The 14,320-nt window shown below is 44.7% G+C and overlaps 1 protein-coding gene across 3 annotated transcripts in view; it reads right to left on the bottom strand.

Moving 5' to 3' along the window:
- The window catches only part of ADPGK (ADP dependent glucokinase), a 24,271-nt gene extending 10,193 nt beyond the window's left edge, over positions 1-14,078 (bottom strand). For 2 of the 3 annotated variants that reach the window (XM_018552815.1, XM_018552817.1), the window contains exons 1-2: positions 9,943-10,221; positions 3,998-4,223 (exon numbers count right to left, since the gene is read on the bottom strand). In XM_018552815.1, coding sequence (XP_018408317.1) covers positions 3,998-4,223; positions 9,943-10,166 — 450 coding nt within the window. In that variant the 5' untranslated portion in view covers positions 10,167-10,221. Of the gene's footprint in view, positions 1-3,997; positions 4,224-9,942; positions 10,222-13,799 lie in introns of those variants that run through there. The other variant, XM_018552816.1, reaches the window with a different exon arrangement.
- Between the last annotated feature and the right edge of the window lie 242 nt (positions 14,079-14,320).

The raw sequence follows: 14,320 nt of genomic DNA, 5'->3' as shown, positions 1-14,320 counted from the left end.
TATATATAAAATCACAAATGGGTAGATTTCAGTTTGAATCCTGTCCAGGGGACAGATGTCCGAAATAACAGGAAGAAAAAAGGGAAAATCTTTTCCAAAGGAGGACATAGAAAAGTTTTTGCCAGAGATGAGCTTAAACTTTATCTAAACCCGAGAACATAATTGTAATGTATTGCAGCCTACCAACCCTTGGATTAGTTTTCTTTATTTTCACCTAATGTTCCTACCAGTAACACTTGCTGTCCAAGGGTGACAGCAGCATTGTCACCTCTCCTCATCGCCATAACAAAGAGGGGAAGGCAGAGGAAAACTGGACAGGGCTGATAACACTGTTTGCAATTTCAGTGCGGCAGATTCCACAGGAAGTTATTAGGTAAATGGATTTCTGGTAGGATCGACGCGTATTTTCTGTAATTGCAACATTTTTAAAGAGCCGAAACATGGGAAATGTATATGTATTGTTGACATGTACTGAGTATGATTATTTTGCTATGATATACACTTTACTCAACACTGTATATCCATCAGCCAGTAATGCCCCTGAAAACACATGAACTAGTTGTTTCTTCCTACTGCGCTAATGGAAATGATAAAACATCTTCCATGGAAGGGTTCTCTTTGAGGCACGTACTCCTCTCTTGACTAGTATACACAGAAGTGGGGAAACAGAGAAAAAGCCTCTTATCTTATCTCACTCTATGCCATAGTCAAAAGAGGAAAATGGAATGGGTGGCTTCATAACACCCCCTCCATTGTTGTCTCATTGTGTGTTCCGCTTTCTTACATGACTAACAGCTAAAAGGTCATTACAAGCAATAAAAAGGTATCCCAACACAGACTAGGGAAATGTTGCATTGTAAAGTATGTCATCTACTGGGATCTAAACTTTTATGTTTGTTTTACTAGTTGTCTAAAACAAGAATGACTAATTCAAGAGTCTTCTCATATTTTGGATGTCAAAATGTTCTTTTAAGAACAATATACATAGCAATGCCCTCCTCAAGCCAATATTGCATTCATAACATTAATAAGCATAATGTCACAAACTAGGACCCTGGAGATGCAGAACAGCCCAGTATCAGTCAGATGTTTAAGAGGAGGTGTGATGCTGCAAGATTTTCCAGCTCACGGGACAACAATCTAAGCGCTAGCATACTGAGTATTATCATCATTGGGGTCGGTTAACTCCATCGTTAACCATTTACAAGCAACAACGGTAGCTGTCACCGCATGTTCACGGTTCACAGTAACTGCTGTAGCAGTTCTGATCCTTCAACTCCATCAAACAGGAATGAAAGAGTTTGGAATATGGTAGCCTTCTTTAACCGCTTGAAGACCAGGTGTTTAGACCCCCTTCCTGGCCAGGCCATTTTTCAGTATTCAGCGCTGCGGTACTTTGACTGACATTTATTCCGTCATGCAACACTGTACTGAAATGAATTTTATACCATTTTTTGGGGACAGATAGAGCTTTCATTTGGTGGTATTTAATCACCACTGGGTGTTTTATTTTTTACTATATTCAGGAGAAATTACTGACATTTTTTTTTACATTATGTTATAAAACAACTAATATTACCCACTTTTTTGGGTGGGTAAGTCGGGGTCACGTCGGGTAAATAGACACCAAACATGTCAAGCTTAAAATTGTTAGAAACCCCTCTATGTGATAGCAAAAGAGGTGACAGGTCCTCTTTATGGGGACATCAGGGGTCTCCAAAACCCCTAATGTCACCTAGGACCCCCCTGAAGAAGCTGATGAAGCAGAGATCTGCTTCATCAGCTTCTCTCCAGCATCTGAAGCTGGAGAGTGACACGAGAATGCGGAAGTGATGTAATATACATTACTTTTGCATTCTGACAGCGGAGAGGGGACCGGAAGGGAGATCGTGAACCGACCTCCCTCTGATCCCCTGTGACAGAGGCAGTATGCTGGTCCCGGGCTCACACCGGAGCCCAGGACCAGCTTGACAGCGGGAGGGGGGGAGCCGCGGATGCCGCACGTCATGGGACCTCATACAAGCGATCCGCCGGCTCTATAGCCGGCGGATCGCTTGTATATTAACGGGCATCGCTGCCCGTTTTCAAATAACGGGCATTTCCTGCTCGCGGGCGGATGTAACAGGACGTGTATACACGCCCAGTGACATCCAAGAAGCTGCCAGCCGTGTATACACAACGGCCGGCCGGGAGGTAGTTAAGAGGCAAGAATTTTTTCACTTCTAATTGCAAGCACTTAAAGATAAAGCCTAACGAATTTTAATTATATAGAAGATAAAGAGAAAATGTTGTAAGAAAAATATATATTACAAAACAGACAATAAGCAACAGCAAAATAAAAAAGGATTAAAAGTGAAAGAGTATTCAGAGTTTGCCTTGTCCTGGGTTCTAACAAAACCAAAGTATAATTCCTCTATCCGATCTCATGTATTAAGGTCCCTGACTCTCATGAATGACCCTTAGCAATCTGGCATGGTTTCATTGGAAAATTGAGTGCGGTCAGCTGCTAAGTGCAGCAGCTTTTTGTGGACCCTCTAAAAAGGTGTCACTGAGTCAATCCAAGAAAGCTGAGGGGTAGGTGGTAGGAGTTCTGAAGTGTTCGATTATACTTCAGCAGACACTCCTTTTAATGTCACTATTCTAACAATATCAATGCTTTCGATTGATGCGGTTTTACAATCCAACAACCAAAGTATTATTGACTAGAATGGAATTACCATTTGAAAAACATGATATACACGTACATTGGATGTATATATATATTTTAGGAGATTTAATGTGACCTGTTTGAATGTTATATATTATAGAATAGGCATGTTTGGTACCAAATTAATTTGTGATGTATACATTTGGGTATATGCTTGATATGCATGTAATTTATCATAACCGAGTTTTTGGATTACGAGTTTAAGAGCTGAGATGCATGAAAAAGGCAAGTAGAGCCAGACTCAAACGTGTAGTCCACTAAATGACTTTACCACAGCCAATTACAACCAGAAAAGAGCTAGGAGTTCAATCTGATTTTTCTAAAACATGTCTCTGGTGTGTGGGAGGAAACCAGAGTACAGGCAACATGCAAACTCCTTGCAGATAGTGTCCTGACCGAGATTTAAACTTCTGACCCCCCAGTGCTTCAAGGCAGAAGTGCTAGCCACTGTGTTGCTCATATATGCAACAAAAAAAACTGGAGGCTGGAGTTGGGTTTTAAAGAGAACCAAAACACAAATATATACAAAACTGAATACTTGAGAATAAATCACTACATCATATAGATATATAAACAAGTAGAAGCTGGACAGGACCTTGTAGGAGGAAGGATTTCTGGGTCAGGGAGGCAGGTAAATATTATCCCAGGCGGGCTGCATTCAGGGAAGGGTAGATACAATTCAGTAAGGGCTTGCTCATCATACATGTGTGGCGGTGTGCAGAAAAATGCAGCTCAATAGAAATGGTGTGAACAAGTCCTAAAGGATGCCTCTGTTAAAGTTGTTCTTTAAAAGGAAAATCCTTCCTGAGAGAAGCATGGCTGAGTCCCTAACATTGAACTAGTATTTTAGAGAAACATATATAAATGAATAGCATATATGAGCCTTAAAGCAAATAAGGCTCATATATGCTTTTCATTTATATGTTTCATTGTATTAGATGTGTATGATTATTAGCTCGGCACAAGATTGTTTCTTCACACTTTTTAGATATTTATTTATATCCTCAGTGCCTGGTAGCTCTTATTTCACCTACTGGCACTGATCACCTTATTGTTTTTTTAGTATTTTAGAGAACTGTGTCTTTAAGGAAAAGTTTATTTGAATAAACTTTATTCCCCAAGTCATTAACTCGTAAAGCGACCAGCTGCGGAATACAAAATGGCTTACATTAATATTTGCATAACCATACTGCAGTGATCAGCAGTTACTAAACACAAACCAGCCAGCTCCTCCACAATGAACGTGATCACACACAGCCTGTAGCATACAGTTGTGATGGTGAATGTTACCTTGGCTCCTGGCTCTTGAGAAGCAGTGCGGGAGATGTGCTGAAAGCTGTCAGCGTCACTATAGAAACGTTCGGCTGCAGCACCTCGCTGCATATAGTGCTGGAAGGTCTCCGCCAGTTCCTCCAGAGTGTTAAGGACCAGGTGATCTCCTCCGGTCTGTGGGCTCAGACCCAACGCTTTCAGTAAGCTGACCCCTGAGACTACGACATCAACACAAGAATTCACCCTGAAAAGTAAATAAACACCATTACAGGACTCGTATATATTTCTATTCAATGCAAACTATAAAACAAAACGAACGTCACTCTACTAAAACTCTCATTAATTTGGACCTTTACCCCCTTTGACTAAAAATCACATAATTATACAGGTCTGCATGCTGATATGAAATCCTCTTACATTAGCTAAACAAACATATTTTTATTTTACTTACAATTTCTTTTTTTTCCCACTTCCTGGTCCACTTTGGCACAAATTATGTAATCGTGCCCAAGCATTGCATCCTGGGAAGGTTACATCAGCAGACCATTGCTGGGAAATCTCAGGAGATCTCAGGGAAAGGCAGTTTCCTCCCCTGAGATGACGTGCATGATCACATGTTTAGTCGCATGTGCCAGAGTTCCAGGAAGTAAAGGGAGAGCTAGTAACCTGCCCTTAGTTAACATTGCCACAGTCCAAAGTATGTGTTTGTAGATTGTCAGGACTAAACTTTTCTAAAAGGTGTCATAGTGGTTATTTTGAATATATGGGTAAAGTTTCTCTTTAAAATGGAACTACACCCTGCTATCCTTTAAAGCCCAGGAAGGGGCCATCTGGGACTCTATTTGGATTGCAGTAACCATGGAGCTGCACAAGTAATCAGTTATGACATCAGCCATCTGAGGGCTTGAAAGTTCGGTTCAGTGCAAATATAAGCACACTGGCAACCATGAGAGTTGGCATCCCTTAAAAGTAACTGTTTTGGGAGATATTAAAGTGGTAGGTAAAGTTCTTTAGTTTTAGATAAAACAGGAAGGGTTAGATTGGGGTGGGCAACTCCAGACCTCCAACTGTACTTTACCTACAAATCCCAACATGCCTCCTCCTCTGGGAGTCATGCGTGTAACTGTCAGTCTTGCAATGCGTCGTGGGACTTGTAGTTCCCGCAACAGCTGGAGTTGCCCACTCCTGGGTTAGAACCTCTGTCAGATGTCCCCGCTGGAAAGATTCACCCTCATTATCAGTCCCGGTGACCACTGTCACTAGTACAGAATGCGATTGGAAATCTAAGCTTTTAGAGCCCCATAACACCTGTGAAGTCCAATGTGGTGCGTTAATACATGCAAGTCAACGTGCATTGCTGCCAACGCACCACATTGGACTTGCACCATTTATGCTGACAACGCATGGTAGTCAGGGGTCTGCTGGTTTAGCATGCCAGGGTGCCATTTAAAAAGAAAACAAATGGCACTTCGGTATGTTCAATGCAGATTTAACATACGTTTTTACCATGCATTGGTCTGGAGGGGATCTGAAAGTTGTCACTGGAACAGAAGGTGAGGGGAAATCTCTCAAGTGGTAAAACTGCTCTGATGACTGCTGTATAAGGGTCACCGTACACGTTACAATATATGTACAATGAACTTTAGATTTATTGAAACACAATATGCCGACCTACTTAATCTATCCAATCAATTTGTGTGCATTCAGGCAGGCCCTTACACTACAGTGGTGTTGGTAGATCTAAAGGAGATTGCACAATTAGATTGTAACATGTGTGATAAGCTTTAGATGGGATATCCCATCGGCAGACAGCCTCAACACTCCAGCGTTGCTAAAACTACAAATCCCATCATGCATATGCCTTCAGGAGCCATGCCTGTGGCTATCCAAGTCTTACAATGCCCCATGGGACTGGGTAGTTCCATAAGAGCCGGAGTGCAAAGGTTGCCTACCCCTGACATGCTATCACTTTTAAAAATCCTGCAATCTTTCAAAGGTCAGGAAATGAAAGGAATCCTATCTGATGGGACACAGACCACACGAAAAAAAAAATCCCTGCCATGGGGTCTTTACCATTGCCTTCTACATTCAGAAACATGTTTGGCTTTACGTATGCTTTCATTTAAAATGTCTATTTTGAATGATCTCACAAAGTTCTAATGTCGCTTATCTACAGCTCAATTACCACTTTTGTATGTCCACAGTTCCCCGATTACACTTCCTGCAGGCCAACCGATACTTTCACAGTTCCTCTTTGCGTCACAACTGATCAGATAGTATTTTAACGCTGAACTTTGGCCACAGAAACAGTCATTTAGATACACTATATTGCCAAAAGTATTGGGACACCTGCCTTTACACACACATGAACTTTAATGGAATCCCAGTCTTAGTCCGTAGGGTTCAATATTGAGTTGGCCCACCCTTTGCAGTTATAACAGCTTCAACTCTTCTGGGAAGGCGTCCACAAGGTTTAGGAGTGTGTCTATGGGAATGTTTGACCATTCTTCCAGAAGTGCATTTGTGAGGTCAGCTACAGATGTTGCACGAGAAGGCCGGGCTCGGAGTCTCCGCTCTAATTCATCCCAAAGGTGTTCTATCGGGTTCAGGTCAGGACTCTGTGCAGGCCAGTCAAGTTCCTCTACACCAAACTCGCTCATCTATGTCTTTATGGACCTTGCTTTGTGCACTGGAACAAGAAGGAGTCATCCCCAAACTGTTCCCACAAAGTTGGAAGCATGAGATTGTCCAAAATGTCTTGGTATGCTGATGCCTTAAGAGTTCCCTTCACTGGAGCTAAGGGGCCAAGCCCAACCCCTGAAAAACAACCCCACACCATAACCCCCCCTCCACCAAACTTTACACTTGGCACAATGCAGCCAGGCAAGTACCGTTCTCCTGGCAACCGCCGAACCCAGACACGTCCATCGGATTGCCAGACAGAGAAGCGTGAATCGTCACTCCAGAGAACACGTCTCCACTTCTCTAGAGTCCAGTGGCCGCGTGCTTTACACCACTGCATCCGACGCTTTGCATTGCACTTGGTGATGTAAGGCTTGGATGCAGCTGCTCGGCCATGGAAACCCATTCCATGAAGCTCTCTACGCACTGTTGTGCGTAGAGTTTGGAGGTCTGTAGCTATTGGCTCTGCAGACAATTGGCGACTTCTGTGCACTGTGCGCTTTAGCATGCTGTCATTTTATGTGGCCTACCACTTTGTGGCTGAGTTGCTGTTCCCAGTTGTTTCCACTTTGTTATATTACCACTATCAGTTGACCGTGGAATATTTAGAAGCAAGGAAAATTTCACGGATGGACTTATTGCACTGGTGGCAACCTATCACGGTATCACGCTGGAATTCACTGAGCTCCTGAGAGCGACCCAATCTTTCACAAATGTTTGTAGAAGCGTCTGCATGCCTAGGTGCTTAATTTTATACACCTGTGGCCATGGAGGTGATTGGAACACCTGAATCCAATGATTTGGAGGGGTGTACCAATACTTTAGGCAATATAGTGTATGTTCCTCAATAACCACAATAGATAAGGGTGTGTGTGTGGCGTGTGTGTGTGTTGCCAAATGCCCTTAAAACCCTGATATTACCTTATAAATGTAGCAGATCATCATTGGGTGGTACATAGCCTTGCAGAGCTGTGGGAGGGGCCCAGCAGGCCCTACCTACTACAGACTGCCTGCAGAAAGCTACAGGAGGGGGCGGATACAAGACCAGTCACCCCACAAGGAGAGAGAGCAGCAGTAACAGGTCTTTATTAGATTATTGCAAAGTTTCACACTGGATTACTGCACCGATCTGGAAGATATACATAAAGCACACCATGATTCCGGTAACCATACACATGGCTCTTATATTTAGACAATATCTGTTTATCCTGGAGTTCAGCTTTAACCACTCACAGACCGACCACTTCACATACATGGCCACTCCGCAACCCTGTTGTTCCGTGAGGACGTACTCATACATCCTCCTGGAATCTCCTGTGTGAGCTTGCCCAGCTCTCACACAAGCCGCTCCTCCTGCTGTTATTGGATAGTGGAAAGCATTGGTTTCAAGCACAGGGCCAATCAGACCAGCTTTGTATCTTGTGATCATTGTGATTGGTTATAACAACGATGGCATGGCAACGTTTACATTGCCAGTCCCTCCCCTTCCTCTTACAAAAAAAAGGCAGGGGAGAGTAAAGGCGCCCATACGCCTTACAATTATCGTTCGAAAAATGAACGCAATCGGGTGTTCGTACGATTAATGGCCAGTTGATGGGACGTGACAATTACTGTACAACTAGTCGAATTTCCTCGATCGGGCAGGCTGGAAAACTTTTTAGAACCGAACGAAAATCGATGGATTAGTGGCGTTTTCGTACTGGAAAAAAATTAACAACAACAACACTGCACATGCGCAAACGAAAATCGGTTCTGTCGATTAACGAAATCGACATTGATCTGTGCTTGGTGGGGTATCTGAGCTAAAATCGAAAGGGTTCTTGGCAGCAACAAAGATTTCCGATCGAATATTGTAAGGTGTATGGCGACCTTAAGGGCTTGTTCATACCAAGTGCGGACCAGATGCAGAGCAGTTACAGAACGCATCAAAAATGCATCCAATGTATTCCAATGGTATGTTGGGCTCTAGCTCACACCACAGCGTTCAGTTCCAGAGCATGTGGAAAAACTGCAGCATGCTCTTTTTTTTCTGCTCTGGAACGCACTAAAAATGCATGCAAACGCCCTGGAACGCAGATCTGGTCCGGATTTGGTGGGAACAAACCCTAAGGGAATCAATAAGGCACTCATCAGTCCTGGTGAAAACAAGCTGCAGCAGTCAGGAATATTAAAGTGTATCAGCATTTTTTACTCTTGCACACGTTCTCCTCTACAGAATATGTCAGCTCCATTCTATCTCTCCTCTGAGCTGTGTATTAACCCCTTCAAGTCCCTTATCTGCACATCTGTTCATTAACCCCTTCATCTACATCCACCCGCACTGTGTGACCTGTACATTACCCCCTTCACCTCTGCCATCCTCTGTGAATAACCTGGACATTTATTTTGTTCTAGACTCCATTACCAAGCTCCATGTTTTAACCCTCTCAATACCGGCATGTTTCTTAATTTCCGCAAAATTGTGGCAAAAATATCAGATCACCTAGGGGTGTCTACTTTTCAAAACGGGGTCATTGTGGGGTTTTCATACTGTATTGACATTTTTTTTTTATATGTTTTATTACAGAATAAAGTGAAACAGTTTTTTGGGGGGATGGGGTTTGTATGTAGTGTTGCAAGATGGAGTAATTTTCAGTCAAACTTTCACAGCACTGAAAACTGGCCTGGTAATGAAGTGGGTTTAACATGCCAGTCCTGAAGTGGTTAAACCATCACCATCAATACACCACATCTTACTGAAAACAAAAACAAAAATATCAACTGATCAATTACTTACTAGACAAAAAACACTTCCAAGGACGTTCTAAGGCATCTTGTCTCTGCCCCCGGAATAAGTGCTCTTGCCCCTAGTTGAGTGTCGTTACCCCCAAGTAGTGTTGTTGCCCCCTCGTTGACTGTCACTGACCCCACAAAAAGTGCGGACTGGTCCGCACTTTAAGCAGCACACCTTGTGCCCTCCAAACAAACCCTTTCCAGCACTTCGGAGAGCCCTCATTCCCTGGACTTTTTTCTAACTTTTACATGTCACTGACCCCAGGTTGAGTGCTCTTGCCCCTAGGCTGAGTGTCATTGCTCCCAGATAGTATTGTTGTCTCCAGGCTGACTGTCACTGACCCCAGGTAGAGTTGTTGCCCCCCAGGCAGACTGTCACTGCCCCAGGTAGTGTCACTGCCCCAGGTAGACTGTCCCTGCTCCAGGTAGTGTTGTTGCCCCCAGGAAGACTGACACTGCCCCAGGTAGAGTGTCACTGCCCCCATGTTGAGTGTTCATGCAGTACTCACCCAACTGCGACCTTCCCCCAGTGTTTGCCAGGCGCTGTGATCAGGGCATCCCATGCTGCAGACAATGCTTCTTCCAGGGAAGGGTTTGATGGCGGCTCTCCAGGAGAGATGCTCTCCAGGGATGAGGACAGGTAGTCCTGAGCAGCTTCCAGGATATTAGGCTGCAGATGATGGAGGAGACCCAATGTAATGGCCATGAGGCCAACACAGATTTTCACCCACATGATGAGCAAAGTGTAAACAAGAGAAGATTCTGAAGCCAATTGTTGCCTAACTAGTACAAAACGTATCTATTCTGCTGCCCTGGCCGTTATAGAGTGCAGTGCATGGTTATATCGGCTGCTCAGTAAAACCCATGGATCAATAGGAATATTGTTTAATAGGCTTGTGCCCATTCATCATATCGCCAAGCCACCATCTTTACCAGGCTGACGAGACGACACCAAGTATCCTCACTTCTACTTCACTGACTACTCCTATACTTGTAGACGAGACAGCAGGATATCTCATTACTCCTTTTATCCACCCCCCCCAACTCGATCGGCTGACAGCTTCAGCACAACTGCTCAGCTCTGCACTGTAAATGAATGAAAGTGGAGCGCAGGGGCAGCGCGGATACCCCGGTGAACTGTCCCAGCTCCGATCAACGTCCAGACAGCGGCCGCAGCGTAAGTGAGTTCTGTGAATAGGGGCTGGCGTAGGCTTGCGGAAGGGAAGAGACGGAGCCCGTCTTCCAATTAGAAGCTGAAGAAGGTCACCTGAGGGGTTTGACTTTCAACGCACAATGAGAACGAGGCGTAACACGCTCCGCACACTCGCCAGCTGCGTCCACGTCACCAGCTGCTGATCCAGAGGGCTATGCAAGCGAACAACAAGTCATTGTATGTGACTGGAAGTGGGCAGGGATATGTCTCGGCGGCCATTAATCCGGAGACAAAGTGCCCATTGACTCGTGTACGGATAGGTCTCCGACAAAATGGCGGCGGCTGTATCACGCTGTACTAGAGGTTCATAGCCGCTTCTAGCTGTCTGCCCGGTCATTCATACTCCATGGTACAGGCCAATTGCTGAAATAAGGCTGGAGGTAGCCTTTTTTTTTTTTTACCTCGTAAACTCTCATTTATGCTCCAGATTTAGGCTGGGCACACACCTTACAAGACTTTTGTCTTGCGATGGTTGTAAGGTAATAAAAAAAACGTACGATCTGCCTATCTTGGACAGGCAGATCGTACTTGCGATGATCGCAAGCCGCGCCCCCCTGAGGGGCGGGCTTCCGATTACCGCAATGCCGAACGGGCAGTGTGCGCTTGCACACTGGCCCGTCCGGCTTTTATCTTACGAACATGCTACACACCGGCCGAACATCGTACGATGTTTTGGAGGGGTGTACCAATACTTTAGGCAATATAGTGTATGTTCCTCAATAACCACAATAGATAAGGGTGTGTGTGTGGCGTGTGTGTGTGTTGCCAAATGCCCTTAAAACCCTGATATTACCTTATAAATGTAGCAGATCATCATTGGGTGGTACATAGCCTTGCAGAGCTGTGGGAGGGGCCCAGCAGGCCCTACCTACTACAGACTGCCTGCAGAAAGCTACAGGAGGGGGCGGATACAAGACCAGTCACCCCACAAGGAGAGAGAGCAGCAGTAACAGGTCTTTATTAGATTATTGCAAAGTTTCACACTGGATTACTGCACCGATCTGGAAGATATACATAAAGCACACCATGATTCCGGTAACCATACACATGGCTCTTATATTTAGACAATATCTGTTTATCCTGGAGTTCAGCTTTAACCACTCACAGACCGACCACTTCACATACATGGCCACTCCGCAACCCTGTTGTTCCGTGAGGACGTACTCATACATCCTCCTGGAATCTCCTGTGTGAGCTTGCCCAGCTCTCACACAAGCCGCTCCTCCTGCTGTTATTGGATAGTGGAAAGCATTGGTTTCAAGCACAGGGCCAATCAGACCAGCTTTGTATCTTGTGATCATTGTGATTGGTTATAACAACGATGGCATGGCAACGTTTACATTGCCAGTCCCTCCCCTTCCTCTTACAAAAAAAAGGCAGGGGAGAGTAAAGGCGCCCATACGCCTTACAATTATCGTTCGAAAAATGAACGCAATCGGGTGTTCGTACGATTAATGGCCAGTTGATGGGACGTGACAATTACTGTACAACTAGTCGAATTTCCTCGATCGGGCAGGCTGGAAAACTTTTTAGAACCGAACGAAAATCGATGGATTAGTGGCGTTTTCGTACTGGAAAAAAATTAACAACAACAACACTGCACATGCGCAAACGAAAATCGGTTCTGTCGATTAACGAAATCGACATTGATCTGTGCTTGGTGGGGTATCTGAGCTAAAATCGAAAGGGTTCTTGGCAGCAACAAAGATTTCCGATCGAATATTGTAAGGTGTATGGCGACCTTAAGGGCTTGTTCATACCAAGTGCGGACCAGATGCAGAGCAGTTACAGAACGCATCAAAAATGCATCCAATGTATTCCAATGGTATGTTGGGCTCTAGCTCACACCACAGCGTTCAGTTCCAGAGCATGTGGAAAAACTGCAGCATGCTCTTTTTTTTCTGCTCTGGAACGCACTAAAAATGCATGCAAACGCCCTGGAACGCAGATCTGGTCCGGATTTGGTGGGAACAAACCCTAAGGGAATCAATAAGGCACTCATCAGTCCTGGTGAAAACAAGCTGCAGCAGTCAGGAATATTAAAGTGTATCAGCATTTTTTACTCTTGCACACGTTCTCCTCTACAGAATATGTCAGCTCCATTCTATCTCTCCTCTGAGCTGTGTATTAACCCCTTCAAGTCCCTTATCTGCACATCTGTTCATTAACCCCTTCATCTACATCCACCCGCACTGTGTGACCTGTACATTACCCCCTTCACCTCTGCCATCCTCTGTGAATAACCTGGACATTTATTTTGTTCTAGACTCCATTACCAAGCTCCATGTTTTAACCCTCTCAATACCGGCATGTTTCTTAATTTCCGCAAAATTGTGGCAAAAATATCAGATCACCTAGGGGTGTCTACTTTTCAAAACGGGGTCATTGTGGGGTTTTCATACTGTATTGACATTTTTTTTTTATATGTTTTATTACAGAATAAAGTGAAACAGTTTTTTGGGGGGATGGGGTTTGTATGTAGTGTTGCAAGATGGAGTAATTTTCAGTCAAACTTTCACAGCACTGAAAACTGGCCTGGTAATGAAGTGGGTTTAACATGCCAGTCCTGAAGTGGTTAAACCATCACCATCAATACACCACATCTTACTGAAAACAAAAACAAAAATATCAACTGATCAATTACTTACTAGACAAAAAACACTTCCAAGGACGTTCTAAGGCATCTTGTCTCTGCCCCCGGAATAAGTGCTCTTGCCCCTAGTTGAGTGTCGTTACCCCCAAGTAGTGTTGTTGCCCCCTCGTTGACTGTCACTGACCCCACAAAAAGTGCGGACTGGTCCGCACTTTAAGCAGCACACCTTGTGCCCTCCAAACAAACCCTTTCCAGCACTTCGGAGAGCCCTCATTCCCTGGACTTTTTTCTAACTTTTACATGTCACTGACCCCAGGTTGAGTGCTCTTGCCCCTAGGCTGAGTGTCATTGCTCCCAGATAGTATTGTTGTCTCCAGGCTGACTGTCACTGACCCCAGGTAGAGTTGTTGCCCCCCAGGCAGACTGTCACTGCCCCAGGTAGTGTCACTGCCCCAGGTAGACTGTCCCTGCTCCAGGTAGTGTTGTTGCCCCCAGGAAGACTGACACTGCCCCAGGTAGAGTGTCACTGCCCCCATGTTGAGTGTTCATGCAGTACTCACCCAACTGCGACCTTCCCCCAGTGTTTGCCAGGCGCTGTGATCAGGGCATCCCATGCTGCAGACAATGCTTCTTCCAGGGAAGGGTTTGATGGCGGCTCTCCAGGAGAGATGCTCTCCAGGGATGAGGACAGGTAGTCCTGAGCAGCTTCCAGGATATTAGGCTGCAGATGATGGAGGAGACCCAATGTAATGGCCATGAGGCCAACACAGATTTTCACCCACATGATGAGCAAAGTGTAAACAAGAGAAGATTCTGAAGCCAATTGTTGCCTAACTAGTACAAAACGTATCTATTCTGCTGCCCTGGCCGTTATAGAGTGCAGTGCATGGTTATATCGGCTGCTCAGTAAAACCCATGGATCAATAGGAATATTGTTTAATAGGCTTGTGCCCATTCATCATATCGCCAAGCCACCATCTTTACCAGGCTGACGAGACGACACCAAGTATCCTCACTTCTACTTCACTGACTACTCCTATACTTGTAGACGAGACAGCAGGATATCTCATTACTCCTTTTA

This window comes from Nanorana parkeri, unplaced genomic scaffold (assembly GCF_000935625.1).
Source record: "Nanorana parkeri isolate BGI_ZX_2015 unplaced genomic scaffold, ASM93562v1 scaffold97, whole genome shotgun sequence".
NCBI lineage: Eukaryota > Metazoa > Chordata > Amphibia > Anura > Dicroglossidae > Nanorana > Nanorana parkeri.
This window is presented reverse-complemented; position numbering and strand designations above follow the sequence as displayed.